Below are 22,174 nucleotides of genomic sequence, written 5' to 3'. Positions count from 1 at the left end.
AAGACCACCTCTTTGTAAACTCAAATACTTGATATTTTGTTTAAATTAAGTATAAGCTATAGTTTTTTCATTTTCACAATCAATTAACCTTAGATGCATTACCAACTCCTAAAAACAAGACTCAACTTTTCTGACATGAAGGAAACTGTTTCTAGAACCTAACTACTGAAATTTTGATACCTATTGAAATTTTGAAAACCTTTATAATTTATTTGCCCTCAAGTTCTCAAAAAAAGAAACATTTAGATTTCAATGATTTAATTTGGACTATTTGATTTTGGGACCTTCTTTCTTTTGCAACAGAATTAGCTTCTAAGAAAGTATTCAGTGATGTCATTCTATGCTTGGAATCCTTTGGGAGTGAGTTGTCAGTGAGCCTACATCATTTGATCTGTGCTTCAGTTTTTTCACTCCATGTTTGATATCTTATTTGTCCTCACCTTCCTCTCAGCAAGTATACATTTTTTAAATACCAGGATCTAGCTCCTTCAGAATGCTTTTGCTCAGCGTTAATTGTCTTTTCCATTCTCTGAATTCCTACAGTATTTACAGTATCCAAATTTGGATATCATACCATCTTGTATCATTCTCTATTTCTTTTTCATGTGTTTTTCACATGCATTTGCTTTATAAAACTATAAGCTGCCCACCAGAACCCTAAGGTCTGTCTCATGGCTTAGAGTACTCGACAGGGCTCATGGTAGGTATTTAATAAGCACTCACTGCAGGACCCTTACAAGATACAACTAAGATTAGTAAAGATATCAATAATGTAGTTTACTATTTAACATTTAAATATTTACAACTAATGCAAAAATACAGTGCTTGGATAGGAATATAAAGGACTAAGGGAAATTAGTCCTAAATCATCCATTTTAAACATTTAAACAACTGGAAAACTTGTACATAAATCACAGATTAACATGACATATCAAACTGACCACAATATATGGATCATAGGATTATAAAACTTTTAAAAGTTGTAGAAGTTGGTTACAGAGGACCACTGATTCTTTGTTTTTGTTTTGAGACAGGGTCTTGCTCTGTCGCCCAGGCTAGAATGCAGTGGTTTCCTCATAGCTCACTGTAACCTCATATTCGTGGGCTCAAGTGATGCTCCTGTCTCAGCCTCCCAAGTAGCTGGGAATATAGGCACGTGCCACCATGCCTGGCTAATTTTTCTATTTTTTTGTAAAGATGGGTTCTCGCTCTTGCTCAGGCTGGTCTCGAACTCCTAGTCTCAAGCAATCCTCCCCTCTCTGCCTGCCAAAGTGCTAGGATTACAGGCATGAGCCAACCCACCCACCCTTCAAGGACCACTGATTGTGAAGCATATAATACAGCTCATGAATGTTACAACATTTTTAGGGTTGATTACAGAGAGCATCTTTGTAACAACAGCAAAGATTTCCATTTCACCTATGGAAACATCTGTTTGCCTCCCTTTCATTGAGGGTCATCCAATTTACAGACATTTTTAGAGTACTATAAGAGGTCAGAAAAACTCCCTTCTATGATAGGTACATATGGGGGGGGAGGAAATAAACATTTTCACTGCATTTGGTTCAGAATCTTAAGTACTATGAATTTTTTCCAAGTAATTTTTTATTTGCATAAGGTATATAGTAGCAATTCAACTTTATGATAGTGAAATACAGGCACACCTGAATTTATTGTACTTTGCTTTACTGTGCTTTGCAGATACTGCTTTGTTTTTTGTTTGTTTGTTTGTTTGTTTTTGCATATTGAAGGTTTGTGGCAACCCTGATTGAGCAAGTCTATTGGTGCCATTTTTCCAATAGCATGTACTTACTTTGTGTCTCTGTCTCACATTTTGGTAAGTGTTGCAATATCTCAAACTTTTTCATTATTATTATATTGGTTAAGGTTATCTGTGATCAGTTATCTTTGATGTTACTACTGTCATTGTTTTGGGGCACCATGAAACCATGCCAGTATAAGAAAACAAACTTAATAGATATACGTTGTGACTCTAACTGCTCCACTGATCAGCCATTCCCCCATCTCTGTCCCTCTCCTCAGGCCTTCCTGAGACACAATACTGAAATTACACTAATTAATAACCCTACAATGGCCTCTAAGTGTTCAAATGAAAGGAGGAGTTGCACATCTCTTACTTTAAATGAAAAGCTAGAAATGATAAAACTTAGCGAGGAAGGCATGTTGAAAGCTAGGCCTCTTGTGCCAGTTAGCCAAGTTGTAAATGCAAAGGAAAAGTTCTAGAAGGAAATTAAAGGTGCTACTCCAGTGAACCCACAAATGTTAAGAAAGCAAAACAGCCTTATTGCTAATATAGGGAAAGTCTGAGTGGTCTGGACAGAACATCAAACTAGATACAATATTCCCTAAAGCCAAACGCTAATCCACAACAAGACACTAATTCTCTTCAATTCTATGAAAGTCGAGAGAGGTGAGGAAACTGCAGAAGAAAAGTTTGAAGCTAGGAGAGGTTAGTTCATGAGATTTAAGAAAAGCAGCCATCTCCACAACATAAAAGTGCAAAGTAAAGCAGCCAACTGCTGATGGAGAAGCTGAAGCAAGTTATCCAAGAGATCTAGCTAAGATAATCGATGATGGTGACTACACCAAACAACAGATTATTAATGTAGATGGAACAAGCCTTCTTTTGGAAGAAGATGCCATCTAGGACTTTCATAGCTAGAGAGAAGTCAATGCCTGGCTTCAATGCTTCAAAGCACAGGCTGACTCTCTTTGTTAGGGACTAATATAGCTGGTAATTTTAAGTTAAAGTTAATGCTTACTTATTGTACCGAAAATCCCAGGGCCCTGAAGAATTATGCTAAATCTACTCTGCCTATGCTCTATAAATGGAACAACAAAACCTGGATGATACCACATTTGTTTATAGCATGATTTATTAAATATTTTAAGCCTATGGTTGAGATCTACTGCTCAGAAAAAGAGATTTCTCTCAAAATACTACTGCTCATTGACAATGAGTCACTCAAGAGCGCTAATGGAGACACAGAGGAGATTAATGTTGTTTTCATGCCTGCTAAACATCCATTCTGCAGTCCATAGAGCCAGGAGTTATTCTGACTTTCAAGTCTTATTAAGAAATACATTATGTAAGGCTACAGCTGCCACAGACAGTGATTCCTTGGATAGATCTGGGTAAATTAAATTGGAAATCATCTGGAAAGGATTCACTTTACTAGATGCCATTAAGAACACTTGTAATTCATGGGAAGAGGTCAAAATATCATTAACAGGAGTTTGGAAGTAGTTGATTCTAATTCTCATGAATGACTTTGAGGGGTTCAAGACTTCAATGGAAAAAGTGACTGCAGATGTGGTGGAAACGGCAAGATAACTAGAATTGTAAGTGGAGCCTGACAGACTTGCTGCAATCTCAGTGAAACTTGAATGAAGAGCTGCTTCTCCTGGATGAGGAAAGAAAGTGGTTTCTTGAGATAAAAATCTACTCCCAGTGAAGATGCTGTCAACATTGTTGAAATGACAACAAAGGATTTAGAATATTACATAAACTTAGTTGATAAAGCAGCAGCAGGGCTTGGGAGGATTGACTCCAATTTTCAAATAACTTCTACCATGTGTACAATGCTATCAAACAGCACTGCATGCTACAGAGAAATCCTTTGTGAAAGGAAGAGTTCAATCAATGTGGCAAACTTCATTCTATCTTAAGAAATTGCCACAGCCACCCCAATCTTCAATAACCACAACCCTGATTGGTCAGCAGCCATCAACATGGAGTCAGCAAAAAGATTATGACTTGCTAAAGGTTAAGATAATTGTTAGCATTTTTTAGCAATATTTTAAAATTAAGATATGCACCTTTTTTAATACATAAAACTACTACAAACTTAATAGACTACAGTATCTTTTACATGCACTGGGAAACCAAAAAATTGGTGTGACTCTCTTTATTGCAATATCCATTTTATTGCAGTGGTCTAGAACTGAAACTGCAATACCTGCACTGCCTGTTTAACAATTTTTTGTTTAAATAATATCTTGTAAAAGATTGGCAAAAACTGTTAAATATATATTCTGAGAGTAGATCATCTAGATTTAAATCTGGAATATTTTCCAGATGCATTTCCTGTGGCAAGTTCTTGTATTTCTCTGTGCTCGGTTTCCTCATCAGAAAATTGAGGACAGTAACAGTGCTGTCACTATTGTTCTTGGCACACAGCAAATACTCAATAACTATTAGCTTTTACGATTAGAAATATCTGGAGTTAAAGGATATACTCTGTAATGAATATCAACTTACTAAATTTAACATTCATTTAAAATATTTATTGAGCACCTACTATATAATATCATAACTGTTCTAGAAGTTAATAACACAGCAGCAGTAAACAAAGTCCCTGCCCTCAAGGAACTTACATACCAGAGGTAACAGAGGAATAGGTGTAAACAGAGGAAGAGTGATGTGTATGAGTACATGCTATGTAATATATGCGGTCCCCGAACAGAACACAGAGAGTAAGAGAGAATGGTGGGAGATGAAGAGACAATCACATACAGGCAGGTAAGCAATGAGAAACCACTGGGGTGGGGGGTTCTGAGCCAATCTGATTTAGTATTTTTAAAAAATCACTCTTGCTGCTGTGTAGAGAGTAGATTATATGGTTAAACATTTGATATGGTCTCATGAGAGATGAGCCACACTTCAAAAGCCCATTCAGTACCAAATTTATAATATAACTATAACCCAATCACATCAAACTACATATTTAACCAGGGTAGTTCAACTGCATATAACACATAGTTTAATTCACATAACCTTAAGCCTCTTTAAAAAATGACAAATGAAGAATATGAGAAAAATTAATATGAAAAGGCTAAGTATGCTTATTTGCATTGTTCTTTAATGATTTACTAGAAATGCATGAAAACAAATGGCAAGAAAACAAGAAATTAAATTTTCAATGCATGTCTTTTTCCCATTATAAAAATATAGGCTATCTGAATGAAAATTCTTGAGTGAAACATTTCACAAGCATGTATGCACATTTACCACATAATGGTAAGTTTGTGCAAAAGTTATAAAGAAAATTATTTATATTAGAACTATGCAGAACTTAAATACTGTCCTAAGAATTGAGAAACTGAACAAAATTCATGTCAAAATCTTCTAAAATAATAGGCTAAGTAGAATTTTATTTTTTTTACTTTTTATTTTTTAGAGATGAGGTCTCACCATGTTGCCCAGGCTGGCTTCAAACTCTTGGGTTCAAGCAATCCTCCCTCCCACTTCAGCCTCCCAAAGAGCTGGGACTACAGGCACTAGACTTTTCTTAAGTGAAGTACAAAGCATGTATGTCTATTACTGCACATGAAAAAAATCACTCATATTTAACAATTCATTAGCCAAATCTATCCACAAGTCATAAATAGCTACAAATTGGCTCCAACATTAGAATATGTTATGTTCCTTTACCTATATTTAATTTGCAGGCAAAAGGGCCCTGGTAAGCCAAAAGAATTTCTTGCCAATTTGGAAGAATGGGCTAGGTAATTAGAAAGCCCTTTCCGCAATGTGCTTTCATTGTATGTACTGCTCATGTATTGTCAGAGACCGTGAATTTGGTATTGCGTATTTTAGTGGATTCTTTCCCTTGATATTGTTCAGTCTCTTAAGGATAAACTGTCAGCTTCAATTTGTACTCATAAAATAAATCTTTTTATGTTTTAGAAGAAATGTTTTACACGAGCAGTTACTTTAAAATCCTAAGAAAATACAAAACAAGCTGAACAAAATATTAAGAACTGGCAGATGGAAACAGCAATATGTCTTTCCAAAGACTTTATTCCTCAAAATGTCTTTCGAAAGAGTATTTCTGCAATATACTTTATAATCTTAAAGTAGAAGCCATTTATGACTTGGTAAAAATAATACAAGGCAAAAAATAATACAAGGCACAAAAAACAGAGGTATTTAAATGAGTTTTCCTATATGTAGACCGTCTGTTCAGCTTAAGAGTTTTAGGAGAGAGTGCCCACTGAAAAGGAGTTCATGGATGAAGACATGGTTCTTACATACTTGTAAATTATCTGGTCTGACAACAATATATTTTCTCAAACATTGTATTCCTTTGATTTTTCTAGTGTTAGATTTTGTGTATAACAGTAATAATAATACATGTTTCACAAGTTTATTGTATGTCAAGTGCTATACCATTTCACACTTAATCCTCATGACCATGCAAAATAAATATTATCATCTCCATTTTATAGATAGGGAAATTCAGAGACACATTCTAATGCCCAAGATCAATGGTTCTCAGTAGTGGACCTAAGATTTCAATCCAGTTCTCACTGTTGAAGCAGTTTTCCAGATCCATTAAATACCACCTGGAGGTGCCTTAGTGGGAAAGTATTAGACAAGCAAATTACTATAAAAATGCAAAGATGGACAAACACACATAATTAGGCTAAACAAGCAAAGCTCATATGAAGTGACACCTTAAAAAAAAATCAAGGAATAAACAGTAAAATAAGTTGTTCCAGAAGGTAAATTAGTCTACAGTTGAGACTAAAAAGAGTTAACTTTTTGTATACAAGAACCATGAGAAGTACTAAAAACGTACTTTGAATCTGTGATGCAGTCTTGCTCCCCAAGACTGGAACTTGAATTTGATTAAGTTACTAGATATAATTACCACTTTACAGAAAATACAGAGAATAGAAGAAAAATTAAATAACGCCATGGGGATATAATTAGTAAAATCCAGATTGAAAGAAATGCAAATAACCCAGTTTCTTCAACAAATAAACTGTGAAGGGGAAGAAAAAAGAGGACAGAGGTTGAACCTATAGATTGAGGGAATCAAGAGATATATCAGTCAGAAATATCAAAAAGGAATTATGAGGCAAGTGAGAAAGGAATGCTGACTGGACATCTAATATCAAGGAATTATCTTTTATTTAAGGCACAATAATGGTATTGTGGTTATGGTCAAAAAAGATGACTCCTTACCTTTTAGGGATTGATATGTTTAATAGATAAAATGATAGGTTTCTGGGATTTACTTCAAAATATGGAATGGGGGTGGTAGCTGGGAATACGGCTCATGCAAGATTAGCTAAATTGTTGAAGCTGGGTCATGTGTCCACAGAAATTCATTAGAATAGTCCATCCATTTTTCGATATATTTAAAATTTTGCATAATAAAAGCTAAAAAAAATAAGTTCCAGCTAGATGGTAGATCTAAATATGGAAAGTAAAACAACAAAGCTTCCAGAAGATTAAAATAGGAACCTATATGCTTTCTTTTCTCTTAAAGGAAATATTAAATAAACATTGGAAATGAGTAAGAAAATAATACAGGAGTATAGAAAAAGATTCAACAGTGGAGCCATATTGTAAAAAATTAAAAGTACTAGTAAGTGGTACTTAAAATAAAAAAGGCTAAGTACTTTTAGCGGCCATATCAGTAAACAGATAAAATACTACTTGTAAACTAATACTAAAAGGCAAAGGAAAACTTAAGAGGCAGCTAAGTGCTTTTTAAAAGCACCTTGACAGTAGTACTTAATAGACTAATTTAAACTACAGAAAACCACCCTTAAGAAATGCTTGCAGAAGATAAATTAAACCCATCTTTTTTTGGAATTAAATTCGTAATATCTACTTGTGTCCAGTTACTAGAAAAGAAGGATAATTAATTCCTTGTTTCAGCAATAACAATTACATACAATTGTTTCAGAGAAAAGTTGATATGGGAAGATTAGAAAGCTGACAATCATCTCATTATCTTTGCTTTCAAGTTCCAAGAAGCAAACTGAACAGAGATTTACTTGTAAGATAAGGAAAATAAGGGGAAAGACATCTGAGGAGTGAAAGAAAAGTAAAACCAATAATAAGTTCAAGGTGTGGCATATTTAAAGTAGCAAGGTTCTTGAAGGCACGTATTATACTTTTCAAGTTCAGAAAATAGAGTACTAATCCAATAAATATGTTACCTGTTGAAATAACTGAATGTATTATTCTCTATAAAAGGTTCTCCTTATGAGGCCAGATAAAGTAGAACAGTAGTTTCTACAGTTCTATTACATTACCTAAATATTTAGGAACTAAAAACAAGCAAATATACACCAACAAAAATCAATTTGTAGGGGGAAAATGCAAGCTATGCTGAAGAGAATAACTTATTATAAAATGGATTATCTATAACAGCTGCCTTAGGAACCTAGCCAGAGCTGTTTGAATCACTATCCTAAGAAGAAAAAGAGCCACTGATAAAATGGATTTAGCATTAATATTACTCCCTGCAAGGAAAGAGAAGGGTTAGCCGGGTTTGAACGGTAAGTAGTTTTGATCTGCTACTATTGTATCACCTTCACTACACTCCCCAAATTTGGAAAGAAAATGAAACAGAACTGCAGCAACTTTCAATTCATACCATGTATGAGATGACAAAATATAAACACGTTCAGTTTTATTACAGCTTCAAATAAAGGGAGACAGGTCATAGGATAACAATGGTCAAGCTAGTCCTAGTTGGTGGGAGTGGTGCCACTTATCCTTTCCTGCCACAACCGCCTTCTATGCAACTTGACTATGAGTGGGAGGAAACTGGCACTGCAAACTCTGGCTGGCCTATGGCTTCATCTGCTTTCCGGTAGTTCCACAATGTTCTGCAAAACAGATCCATTTAACACCACCAGGAGGTGCAATAATTGTGGAAAATATTCCCCCACTTCTAGAAAGTCTTCAAGGCTTCAAAAGTCAATGTTTAAAATATATCATTACGCATACTTAAAAACTGCTAACCTACTGAATCTAAGAGTGGCTCAAGAAAAACATTTTGTTTTTTTTGTTTTGTTTTTTTTTAAGAAAAACATTTTGAAAGAGTACATTTCTCTTTCTGAAGTAAACCTCATTGGGTAGGAATATATACTAAAAGTCCTAGTTTTCCTGAGTCATGGGCTGTATTTATTGTATAAAACATTTAAATATAATATTTATTGATTTCTACTTTTTAAGAATATTTCCCTTTCCAGCCTAAATTGTCTCCGAAGGATAATGACTTTCCAAAATTTGTCTGCCATTGTGAAATAATAGTTCTAAATATTTCTCCTTGATGGAAACTCATTTCTTCAAATAGTCAACAAAGCTGGAAAAAGTCTTATTCTAGCCCAGTCCTCTCATTTACAGATAAGGAACCCAAAGTCTGGAAATTCATGTGATTCTGCCTAAAATCATACATATGGCTAGTTTAAAAGGCAGTGTCAGAATCCGAACCCAGACATCCAAACCCCCGAACCAGTGCCCTATCACACAAGCCCTCGTATCTATTAATATCAGAGCAATCCTTAATCACCTCATTGTTTCCTCATTTGCAAGTTTCCTCATCATTTCACCCCTTTGATAATCAGAGCAGCCACTCTATGGATCTGCTTCCTCTCCATTATGGCATTTTAAGCTGCACAGTCTAACTGGACACAATGCCACTGGGACATGGTTCTGCAAGATGCTTACATTTTAGGGGAAGAATTTCTTCTCTTCTTGCCAGTGAAAGATAAAAATTAAATCCTGAATACTCATCAGTAAAATAACCTCATGTTCTAATCTTAATATGTGTCAGACACCCACGAAAGCTTTAAAAAGTCCTTGGTGGTAACATTCTTATATGTTCTTGAATAACTTCGTTCAAATCTACATCCTAAATTGTGTAGTAACAAAGAAAATGGATGTTATTTTTCAACAAGAGCTCGTCCATTAGATGACTTGGTAACTACTTACACAACAAACTGAACCTGAAGTACTTGAAGATTAGTAACATAGGTGATAAAAACAAATATGAAAAGAGCAACAAGAGCAGGAATATTGCCTTGATTTCTATCTTCTGAAAAATGTACAGCCTCTTCAAATTTTGGGGTACCACAAATCTAATCCTCTAAGATAACAAGGTGGTTTTGTCTGCTACCCTCTGACTTGGAAATAAAGAGGTAGTTCTGTAAGGTCTTCTGGACTTTTGAAAACTAAGTCGGTATCCTAGTCTATACACAATATATTAAAACAATATCCAACGAACCTGGATCTGGAAAAGAATCATTATTTTATTTCATCTTTGGTAAGCAAAAGCCAAGGGTATATAAATAGCAAAATAGTCAAAAATTAATATCTGAAGGCTTAATGGCCAAATAAATAGTTGGAAAATTATTAAAGCAATCATTTTTCAAACTTGGAGCTTCTTCCTTAATAGTTTATTCCACTCTAAATGCAGAACATTTGCTATAGTTTCAAAGGTATACTGATTTAAACATCTTGCATTAATGATTGTATATGCAATCTAAACTCTTAGCTCTTAATCCTCACAACGAAATTCTAAGCTAGGTATCATTACCGTATTTTCATTTTGCACCAGAAAAAAACTAGAGCACTGTGAGGTCAAGTAACTTGCCCAAGGTTACCGAACCCAGCTTGAACCCAGCTCTACAAGTTCTGAAACCCATGCTCCTTAGGCACTCTACGGCCTTCTTGAAGGCACAGAAAAACCTGAAAATACGGTCAAACTCTAAGTTCCATCTGATGTATTATCCATGCCACTGAGAATTATTTTGTTTTCTGGTGTCAAGAAAACAGTTTGCCATCTACACTTCCTGATTTTAGGGTAAGGTGGGTGGCACAAATGAACTGTTTTTTCACCACACTTATTGCATAATCACTTAAACCCAGAAGGAAGAGGACTGGTTAAATTTTTAAACTTTATTTCCTGCTGACCTAGAAGATCTTATTTAACCACTGTTATATCTGATCTAATCAATTTAAATGCAGGTTTTCCTAGTGCAGTAAAACACTAAAATTACTTTAGTCTTAAAGGAAATCAACTATGCATTGATCATTTTACCTGTCAGGGAGGTTAAAAGCAGATCAACAGGATGTCAACCTGGGTTGTTTTCTTCGTTAGGGGAAATTTCATAATGACTTCTTAATTAAACCGAATGGAACAAGTAGCCCACCAAAAATGAAGTGTAGTGGAAAGGGAAACAGAGGAAAAAACCACAAGAAGTTACGTGATCTACTTTCACTAGTGTTAGAAAAGCAAAGGATAAGTCTCCTCTTGAGTAACTTCAGCCTGACCACAATGGCCACTTGTTACACCTATCACCCACTCCAACACTTCAGGTTCATTAGGAATTAAAAGGAGTCCAGCAAGGTACAAGACATACCCCAACCAGGCCTGAGGTCTCTCTGTACCACATCCTGAGGGACACAGGGGACAGGTGCATTGCGTCCCCCACCCTCAAACCTCCCCAGCAGCCCAAGAGGCAAAGCTCACAGCTTGGGGCCAAGACAGCCCTCCGGCCAGGGCAGTGACCCAACTCCAGACAACCCGCCCTCTCCTCTGACCAAAACGTCCGCACCCAGGGTTTGAGGTAGAGACGGGGGCAGGGAGGCCTGGATAGGAGGGAAGGGGACTAAGAGGACGTTTTGAAATGAGGGAGGGGTTCCTCCCCAGCCTCGCCCGTGGGGAAGAGGCCCGTGGTCGCGGAGGGAGCCGGCAGCCGCCATGATGGGGCTGGCTGAGCGGGGGGCGTGACGCGAAAGCCCCCCGCAGGGCCAGCTCCCTTTCAGCCCTCGCGCCCTCCCCCGCGTGGGCCTCGGCCACAACTGCCCCCGGTACTCACGCTTTGTCCACCAGCTCCCGCACCTTCCACATGTTCAACATCGTGCCCCGCGCGGGCCGGGCCGCTGCCTGCCTCTCCTGCTCCCCACGGACCCCGGGACACTTCCGTGCCGGGGCAAGTGCAGGCCGGGGTCGCAGCCGCCCACCGCCTCGAACTCCCCCAGTCAGCGCCTTGCCCTGCCACAGCCGCCCCGCCGCCGGTGACACGTCGAGACGCGGCGGCAGAGGCGCTGCGTGGAGCGGAAGTGCCCAGCTTTCCGCCGCTGCGCGCGAGGCACGCCGGGACTTGTAGTTCTCTCTGCGTTCCGGGCGGGCCGGTGAAGTTGCCGGAGTGGGTCTGCTGAGCCAAACGGGGTGGTTTCTCTTAAGCTTTCCGTGTCCCCAGCCCTAGAACTACTTACTGAGCCCGAAACTCTGGGAGTGGGGCCTATCGATCTGTGCTTTCACAAACTCTCCAGGAGATTCTGATCACACTCAAGTTTCAGGACCACTGGTGTAGGATCTAGCCACACTCACAAGTTCTTTTCAAAAGTCAAAGTATTGTTATTAGTAATGATAACACGGAAGTGAGAATGGCGTATGGACTCCTCGCTGACAGATACAACGCTGTATTTATTTCCAAATGTCCAAATATACGTAAATCTCTAAGCCTTAGTTTCCAGCGCTGTACATCGAATAAGTTGTATTCTAAATCCTTTCCACTCTAATTCTGATACAATGATTCTATAGACCCCCTACTAGATACCCTTGTTAGATACTTTATTATAAACCTCAGAAACTCAGTTCACGCTCCATGGGAAACTAGAAAGACAACACAATGTATACACACATACACATATATGTGTATTTTGTATATGATGCACCCAAGAACTTGACAAGTTTGGGTTTTCTACACATTATACACACTGCTTTCAGTGTTTTGTTGCATTGGTTGTCATCACTTCATTTTTCACTTATTCATTTTTATCAATATTCATGGTAAAGCTTCAAGCAAACTTAAATTTCATTTGGTCCAACTGCTTAAATTTTACAGTTCTTTTCATTCTACAAATATTTATTGAGCATCTTTTATGTGCCAAAAGTAGGGAATACAGCTGGGGCCCTAGCTCTCTTGGAGTTTAAAGGTCATTGGAGAAAACAGATAATAATCAAGGAAATACTTGAGGTAATTGCAGATAGAAAGTGCTAGGAGGAAACAAGATGACATTTAGAGGATAATGTCAAAGGGAAATAACACTAGGAAATGTTTAGGGCCTCTCTGAGGACATTGTATTTAAACCGAGGCTTGAATGATAAAAAGAAGCTGACCGTACGAAAAGATCTGCAAGAAAAGCATTCTTGGTAGAGGGAACTGATGAAGACTCTGAGTCTCAAAGATGTGAAATTGATGGTTGCTAGTGATGAAGCTAGGTAATAATAATCTCAAATCAAGATCCTAGGAGCTGGTTCCTAGCTGAACACCTGTAATCCCAGCTACTTGGGAGGCTAAGGCCAGAGGATAGCTTACCAGCCTAGGCAATGCAGGGAGACCACATTTCAAAAAAACAAAAACAAAAAACCCAGAAACCTCTGATCCCTCAAGTCAAGCCACCTCTTCAAATAACATCCATTTAATTACTGAAAGCAGTTTTGGAAGGGGTTTCAGAAAGGCTTGGGGATTGAGGCCCCAAGAGAAGCAAGTTGAGGGAATTGACAGGCAAAAAAGTACAAAAAGCAGAAATCAAGACAAAGTTATCTCAGAGTTTTGTCAAAATAGGAGTGCTTAGGCTGACAAAGTGAGTTGGAGAGGTAGGTGGGAAGGGGCAGGTAAAGATAAGCAGAGATTAGTAGAGGAATAGGGCTTTCAAATGAGAAGTTTGTGTTTTATGTTGAAAGAACTATCCAGCCCAAGATTCAAAGGAAGGCATGTGGCCAGAGGAGATAAGAAACAGAAACTACTTTGCATGAATAAGAGCTCAGCAAGTTAACTTTCAAACAAGGGAGTCCAGAGTGCACCTGCAGAATGGGCCTGGCACAAAAACAACCGCCTTCCCTGCCCTGGCCTATTTGTGTGTTCATAGCAGTGCATAGTAAGCCTCACCAGAGTTATCCAAAGAATACAATGTTATTGTCTAGTTTGCTCCTTCTGACACCAAGTTTGGGTGTACCTAGACTTATTCCAGAGATGTTACCTATGGCATTTTCAGTCAGCTGGGGCCATCTAGAATGTAAATGTCCACCTTTGATTCAAGAGAACCCCTAAAGGACTCAGAAAAACCAGACCAGGAGAGTTTGTTAAAAAGTGGTCTCCAGAGACTAACCATTTGCCTGTCAACAAATCCTTCCATTTTTACCTTTTATCTTGCAAGTTTGAGAGCAGTTTCCATAGTAACTTCTTTGTGGTAATGCAAATATGTCCATAGTAGAAAAATAAATGAGAAAATGCCCCACCCACCCCTCTTCAGAAAAACATATTTTTCACTAATGAGCTGACACTTTTAGTGAGGCCAAACCAATACCTTTTGAGGGGGAAAAAAAAAAACATACTCACCTTTGTTAATTACATGTGAGAAGCAGTGTAGACAATGGACAGTGACTGCTTATCTCCTGTGGCTGGTTCCCTGGTGTTTCTTTAGGAGGAGTTTAATTCACAGTACACAGGTGTGGCAGCCATGAGAAGGCACCGTCTAGACCTCCTTTCAAGAGAACCAGTTGGGAGGAGTGTAGTTGGCCGACCACTTCCCACTGTCCTCCTCTGGGATCATTTATGCTAAGGCCATGCTCTCTCTGGGCTATTCCTGGCAATGACTGAGCAAAGTATCCTGGAGCTGGGCCATTTCTGCCCAGTGCTGGACTCCTCTACTAGCAATTACTGACCTGGGCTTTATATCACCTTCCCCAGATTTCCTTAGAGCTTTGCCGCAACTGGACACTTTTCCTACCTAATCCTCCTTCCTTACCTCTCTCCCTTGACAGGTATCAGAACTTCCTTGTGGTCTGAGACTCTCCCCACCTACTCTTGCTCTCTCTTCCCTTTTTCCTTCATAGGCATTTCCCCCAATAACTCTGACACTTCCGATTCCATCTCGGCATCTGCTTCCTGCAGTCCCCAAACTGACACAACAGGCTAACATTTGCACCTTGGTTTCAGACAAGTTTCATGAGCCTTGTTTTTGATCACACCTGACTGCTCATATCTAGAAGTCAGGATCCTTGGTTTCTAGTCATAGTAAACAGGTTGCCACAAAGAGCCATGCAGATTAGTGGGCAACCCTGGGGGCACCATGTAGCAGGACTGCTGTGAACTGCCAGACAACCACAGAGAGGAAATACAAGGTAGTGGTTAAAGAGTGAAGACTCTGCAGTCACACAGACCTGGGCCCAAATTCTCCACCTTCTGTTCAGCAGCTGGGTTGTTCTGAATAAGTTAATTAAACCACTGTAGCGTAATAGTTGTGAACTGGGATGCTGGAGCCAGATTGCCTGGGTTTGAATCTTTGGTTTGCTACTTACTAGTTGTGTGACCTTGGGGAAATTATTGGACATCTGTTTGTCTCAGTTTTCTTGCTATAATGAAGGGTAATAGAAACCTACATTACAGGACTTTTCAGATAAGTAAATGAGACAATATTTTAGAAGAACTTGGAAAAGTACCTAGCACAAAATAAACACTCCGTAAATGTTGACAATACTGCTACTACTACTATTCTACTTCTACTACGACTACTACTACTAGCAGTAGTAACTATATTAATCTGTGAATTTTATTCAATATTCAACAAGTATGTAGTTGGCTCCAATTGTGTTCTGGGCACCGTGATAGGTGAGGATATACACCTATCTGTAGGTGTATCTATAGATAAAACAGACACAGGAAACAAGTAAATGGAGGTAGTAAACATAGTAAACTCAAACTGATATACTGAGGATCAAATGAAATAACATACGTACCTCTCTTTACATTGGGTCCTAAATTCTACCTCATCAATATCAAAGCCCTCATGTGGATCTCTGCATTTTCCCTATAAACTGAGGGGTATCAGAGTATCCTAAATCTATCCATACATCAGAAGTTCATGGACATCTGTAAAAATTTCAGATGCTCTTGTCCAGCCCTTGAATTCCTGCTTCAGTTTATTCCCTACACTGTTGGTTGCAAGTGACAGAAACTTGATTAAAACTAGTTTAAGCAGAGCAAAGGAATTTATGAACATAAGAGACTGGAGAGTTTACCTGAGAACTTAGCAAATATTGTTAGCACTCTCTGGCTCTCATTTTGCCTCATTGCAGACAGGTTTCTCCTAGTTGGCAGGAAACAGGGCTACCACTTTCCAGGAAATAAGTACCGTTTTTTCAGTTAGTTATCCAAGGGGGAAGAGACACTTTGTTTGATCTTTCATCCGAAGTTTACCATCTCAGGGAGCAACTCTGGTGCCGTTTGGACCATGTTGGCCTATCTTGGGGCCAGTCACCTCTAGGGAGGCACACGTTACAAAGTTGGTAACCCTAGTCGAACCACACGGAGTTGGGAAGGAAGAGTCCTCTGAAGGAATTCTGAAGAAAGCCATGCCCTGGCAGACAAGATGAAAAGTTGTTTACAGCTCTGAGTGTAAGGTAGGGTCTAGGAATCGTAATTGTGAAAAAACCTCCTAAGTGATTTTGCCATGGTTCAAGATGCTCTGGGCTAGATGACATAGGTCTTTTCTAGCTCTTCAAATTCCACAGCAGTAGCTGGGTTGGGAGGAGTGAAACAGAAAACACTATCATGGGGAATGACAGAAAAGGAAAAGAAGCAATGAGGAAGGAAGGAGTTAAGCGGTCCGAGGCTGCCATGGAGTTGCCAGCATTCTACAGCAGGTAAGCTGACACCAGGGCATGCCCTCGCTAACTCTCTGTTCTGCCCACAGTTGGGCTTTTCTTGGCTGAAATTCAATCCCCTTTCAGGGCTGTCAGCAGGGCTCAGGTGGGCCTATTCAGAAAGCCTGCTAGGTGCTCTAAAGGGCTAACACATTTATAGTCCTTCTGTGAGAATGGGCAAGTGCAGGCAGGAGAAAAGATAGAGGCAGAAGTGTTCTTGGAATCATTTCCTGACTCTCCTGATGTGCTCTCTCCTTCTGTCTCCTGAAACAGATAAGCCCAGAGTGGCCGTGCTCCTCCCAGTGTCTAGGCCTCTGAAAACTATTCATAGGAAGCCAAGGTGCTGTCAGTGAAGCAACTAGGCAGCTTGTGACTGTGAGAACCGATCCTGCAAACTCAAGTCAGATTCAGGGTGAGTGGGGTGGATGTCAGAAAGGATGAGCTGGCTGGTTTCTGAGGCACGGTCTTCCTAGCCAAGGTCAAATGTTCTGAGAAAGCCCTTATGTGTCCAGAGTTCACTCTGAGGCACCACTGGTCCCTGAATTCTATCAGTTCATCAAAAGAATTGTGCTCTAGAGGAAGAGCTCATGGCAATGGAGCTCAAAAGAGTTTGATAGACAGACCACTGCTCTTTATTAAACAGAATGTATGTGGTTAAAGACTTGGGAGTGGGATGACCGAGGCGCAGTGGCTCGCCCCTGTGGTCTTAGTACTTTGGGAGGCCAAGGCAGGAGGATCCATTGAGGCCAGGAGTTCAAGACCTGGGGGTGGGAAGTAAGTCAGCACTATGCTTTCCTGGTGGGAAAGAGTCAACATTTGACACTGAGTGGGCACCAGCAGTGTGCAGTGGGGTTAAACAGAAACATAGTTAATGTTACCCAAAGAACTTACAGTTGTAAAGGAGGAAAAATTCTTCCTCTACCCTCTTATGTCTTTACCTAGGGGTCTGTGAATTAAACTGATAAATGACAGATTAGCAGGGAAGAGTTTATGTGTACAATGTGCATGTAAGTGGGAGTGCTCAGTGATGAGCAATTCAAAGGGGTGGCTGGAATTTGGGGCTTATATACCTAACTTAATAGGGGCAGAGGAGCAGGGAGAAAAGGCTCCTGTGGGAAGAACAAATGGGTTTCTTTAGGAAAGATAAGTAGGTTTTTAGGAGAACAAATGAAAGAGAAGAAAGTCTGTGATGTCTTTCTATATAGGTATGAATGGTCTTTCTGTCTTCTTTAGGGTCATGAAACTCCCTGGAGAGGAGGTTTATGATAGCTTTACTCTTGGTCTCTCTCATGGGAGTAGAAGCTTCCCTGGAGAGGGAATTTATGGCAGTCTTCATGTCTCCGAAGTTTCTGCCTTGAGTCAGATAAGGGAAGCTCTGAGAAGGCTTCTTTCTGCATCTGTTGAATCTCAAATGTCGTCAACTTAAAATAATCCTTATGCCAACTCTGAGGTTCCAAGTGGGTCCCCACATTGTCTAATATGGAAGATAGGCATAAAAACAAACAAACAAAAACCACAGAGAGATATTTAAGGAGGCCGTGCAGTGCACAGGAGGAGTTCAGAGCACCAGCTTTGGTGTCAGCAAGACCTTGGTTCAAACCCAGGCTCTACCAGAGCTGTGTGACCTTGGCTAAATGACTTGACCTCTCTGGTCTCAGCTCCCTCATTGGAAAAATGGGGCTGATAAGAGTCTTTGTCTTCTCGGGTTGTTTTGAAGAGTAAATGAGATGACAGACACTAAATTTCTAGCATAGCACTTGGCATATAAAAATGACTCATTACATCAGATATATTATTGCTAAACTGTTTGTATCCAGAGATCTCAGGCAATGCAGGAGAGAGTGTTAGAGCAGGCTCATTTAGTCTTTCAATAAATACGTATTTGGTCATTTACCCATTGCCAAGAGTTATTATTTTTCATAATGTGAAAAAGAGACACAATTCCTGTTCTCATGGAGTTTACAGTCTGATGGAGGAGATGGACAGTAAACAAATAATGCCACAAGAAATCTATAAGTGCAAACTATGACGAATGCTGTGCAAGGAAAGAGCAGGGCGCTATGAGAGCATACGGCAGTGGCATTTCACCACCTAGACTAGGTAGAGGCGAGGGCCAGGGAAGGCCTCCAGGGAAAGTGACATTTAGGGTGAGGGGGGAAGGCTCTTTTGAGTTGATGAGGAAAGGAGTGTTCCAGATCAGCCTGAGGTAGGATGACGCTCAGTAAGTTCCGGAACATTCAAGGGAGCTCCCTGAGGCTGGAGAGAGAGGAGGAGCATGCACAGAGGTGAGCCTGGGAGGTGAGCAAGGGCGTCGTGCGGGCTATTTGCCTGCTCGAGCCATTCTCTCTCTCTGTCCTGCTCCATCCATTCTGACCTCTGTAGACGTTGTGACCTGCAGTCTCAGGGCTTCTGGGTTCTGCCAGTTTTGTAAGGAGTGATCAGAAGATGGAAGAGAGAGAAGTCGTGGTATTTTATCCCCCTCGTCCCTGCTTTGGCATATGCTTCTGTGGTCACTGCCGGTATCGGTTGGCTCCAGCTCTTTCTGTTTCCTCCCTGTGCCTCTTCAGGCTTGGGGTGGCAATGTGTTTATCCCGATGCTAACCCTGGGATGCTGCCCCAAACGTTGTTGACTTCCTTGTCTCACCTGCACAGTGATACACTGTCCCTTCGTTACGCCGTCTTTAGCTACACTCCCTGAGTGTGCCCGTTTGCTGCTGGACCCTGACTGGTAAAACACGGATGGACTTGTACGTCAAGTTAAGGACACAGCCTTTTGAGATTATTATCTTAAGTGCCACAAGAAGCTATAAACATCCAATGGTAGGCTGTCTTGTAAAAAAAGAAGAAGAAGCTACAAAAATACTTTATTCACTTCCTTGTCACTTTACTTCCCAGCTACAGCCCCATTTCTCTGCTCCCTGTAATAAAAGGTCTTCTTCACAAAAGGGCCCCTCTTCATTGTTTCTTCTTCTTCTTCTTCTTCTTTTTTGTTTTTGAGAAAAACTCTCACTCTTTCGCCCAGGTTGGAGTACCATGGTATAGAGTACCTTGATATCAGCCTAGCTCACAGCAACTTTAAATGCCTGGGCTCAAGTGATCGTCCTGCCTCAGCCTCCTGAGTAACTGGGACTACAGGCATGTGCCACCACGCCTGGCTAATTTTTCTATTATTAATAGAGATGCGGTCTCGCTCTTGCTCAGGCTGGTCTCGAACTCCTGAGCTCTAGCAATCCTTCCGCCTTGGCCTCCCAGGGTGCTAAGATTACAGGCATGAGCCACCCAGCCACCCGGCCTCTTCATTGTCTCTTAAGCCACAGTTGACTAAATCTCCTTTTCAAAACTGCTCTCTTAGCTTTCATCACCCCATAATTTTCTGGTTCTTCCTGTATTTCAGGCTCCTTGGGAAACTATTTTTCCTCTTTCCGCTTCTAGATGTTGGAGGGGTGGAGTCTCTGTGGCTTAGTTTTCTCCTTCTCCGTTGCCAATATCAACTATAATCATGTCTTAAATATCCCAAAAACTTTTCAAATCATAAATTGGACCCTGTTACTACCTGCACAAAATACTTCAATGGCTTCCCATGGCACTGAGAATCCAAACCTGATCTACCAAGTGTCTATCCTGGTCCAAACAGCTGTAGGCAGGAGGAAAGAGTGATACTGTGACCCTCCTATGTGTTAGGACTCAAGGCCAGTTGTCAGAAAAAGGGGTGGTGGTGGCCATGAGCTTAGCAGATACTGGTAAAATCTATCATTGACAGTGTGGCAGTACAGTGGTCCCCCTTACATGAGGGGGATACGTTCCAAGATCCCTAAAACCACAGATAGTATCAAACTCTATATATACTATGTTTTTCCCTGTATATACACACCTATGATAAAGTTTAATTTATAAATTAGGCATAGTAAGAGATTAGCAACAATAACAAAATAGAACAATTTTAACAATATACTATAATAAACGTTACTTAAATGTACTTTCTGTCTCAAATATCTTATTGTACTGTACTCACTCTTCTTGTAATGATGTAAGATGACAAAACACCTAAGTGATGAGATGAAGTGAGGTGAGTGACGTAGGCATTGTGATGCAGTGTTTGGCTACTACTGACCTTCTGACAATATGTCAGAGGGAGAAGCATCTGCTTCAGGTGGTCCTGGGTCATCGAGCCTTGACAATGTTGATGGCTGGATGTCAGGAGCAGACAACGTCCATGACTAACGGGTGGGCAGTGCAGACAGCATGGATCCACTAGACAAAGGCATGATTCACCTCCCAGGTGGGATGGAGCTGGATGGCATGAGATGTCATCACACTACTCGGAACAGTAGGCAATTTAAAACTTGTGAATTGCTTATTTCTGGAATTTTCCACTTGGTATTTTCAGACTGTAGTTGAGCATGGGTAACTGAAACTGCCGAAAGTAAAACTGTGGATAAGGTGGAGGGGGCTACTGTACATTCTTTTACATCACATTTTACATTCCAGCCAATCTTAGGAATCCTTCCTAAGAATAGGTCTTCATGGTATTGAATGGATTTTTGGACTTTCGGTTTAGATTTGGAAGTTTCCAAGGTTTGGTTCACAATCTGCTTATAAACCCTCACTGAGGTTGAGGTTACTTCTGCTATTCTCATTCTTGCTGTGTTGATTTGACTAGTTTCAGAACATATTCTCTTCTTCTTTTTAATGTCAAGTATCTATTCTGGTGACACCCTGTTATTATGGAATACAAGTGTCAGGAGTTTTATTTTGTTTGCAAGTAGTGTCTGCCAACGGAGGCTGATTTTCCTGTGTGCTAGCAGTTCTCTGGAGTTTTCACTTGAGTCTTACGGCTTCTGGTGGGTGGTACCAAAACCTAGTTCCTCTTGGGCAGGTTTAACAGTAGAATTTCCCCATGTTTAATGATTCACCCTGAAAAGCAGTAAGTTGCTGACCTGACCCAGAAAGTCCAAGATCTGACAGATTCAAATGAGTGTCAGGAGGGGAGGGAGTGGAGAAAAAGGTAGCAAGTATTAATATTACTATTTTTCATACAAATTTATTCTCTTTCTTCAACATTTTTTTCTTTAAAATGTTCTTACTAGGTTTTTCCTTATTACAAAAGTAAAAGATGCTCATGCATCCTAATCTATGCACCCTTCGACCCAGCAATTCAACTCCTAAGTATTTATCCAGGAGAAATAAAAACTATGTGAAAATTCGCATGCTAGAATGTTCATAGCAGCTTTATTCAAAATAGCCACAAACTATAATAGAAACAATGCAAATGTCCATCAACAGGGTATAGATAAACAAATCGTGGTATACATTGGAATGAAACAGGACTCAGCAACAAAAAGGAATGAATTACTAATATATGCAACAAGCTGGATAAATTTCATAGGAATAAGAGTGAACGAAAGAAGCCAGACACAAAAAGTTATGACTACGTTTATGTAAAATTCTAGAATGGGAAAAACTAATCCAAGGTGAAAAAATTTAGAACCATGCATGCCTGAGGCAGGAGGGGTGGAAATTAAAATTAAAAGTAATATACACGGAAAAAGAGGTAACATACACTCATTTTAACAAGTAAAATACTCCACAACTGTGTAAAGAAAAAGTTAATATGGTAATTTTGTTAAAAAGCTCAATATATATTTTTCCACATTCCATGCTCAGACAGATAGAAATCAAAATATGTG

The 22,174-nt window shown here is 39.7% G+C and overlaps 1 protein-coding gene across 2 annotated transcripts in view; it reads right to left on the bottom strand.

Moving 5' to 3' along the window:
• CLINT1 (clathrin interactor 1) overlaps positions 1 to 11,892 on the bottom strand; it is a 62,310-nt gene extending 50,418 nt beyond the window's left edge. Inside the window, exon 1 of one of the 2 annotated variants that reach the window (XM_045551271.1) lies at positions 11,653 to 11,892. In XM_045551271.1, the coding sequence (XP_045407227.1) occupies positions 11,653 to 11,693 (41 nt within the window). In that variant the 5' untranslated portion in view covers positions 11,694 to 11,892. The remainder of the gene's footprint in view (positions 1 to 11,652) is intronic. The other variant, XM_045551272.1, reaches the window with a different exon arrangement.
• Positions 11,893 to 22,174: the final 10,282 nt, after the last annotated feature.

The sequence above is a fragment of the Lemur catta genome, chromosome 5 (genome assembly GCF_020740605.2).
Source record: "Lemur catta isolate mLemCat1 chromosome 5, mLemCat1.pri, whole genome shotgun sequence".
In the NCBI taxonomy this organism is placed as follows: Eukaryota; Metazoa; Chordata; class Mammalia; order Primates; family Lemuridae; genus Lemur; species Lemur catta.
This window is presented reverse-complemented; position numbering and strand designations above follow the sequence as displayed.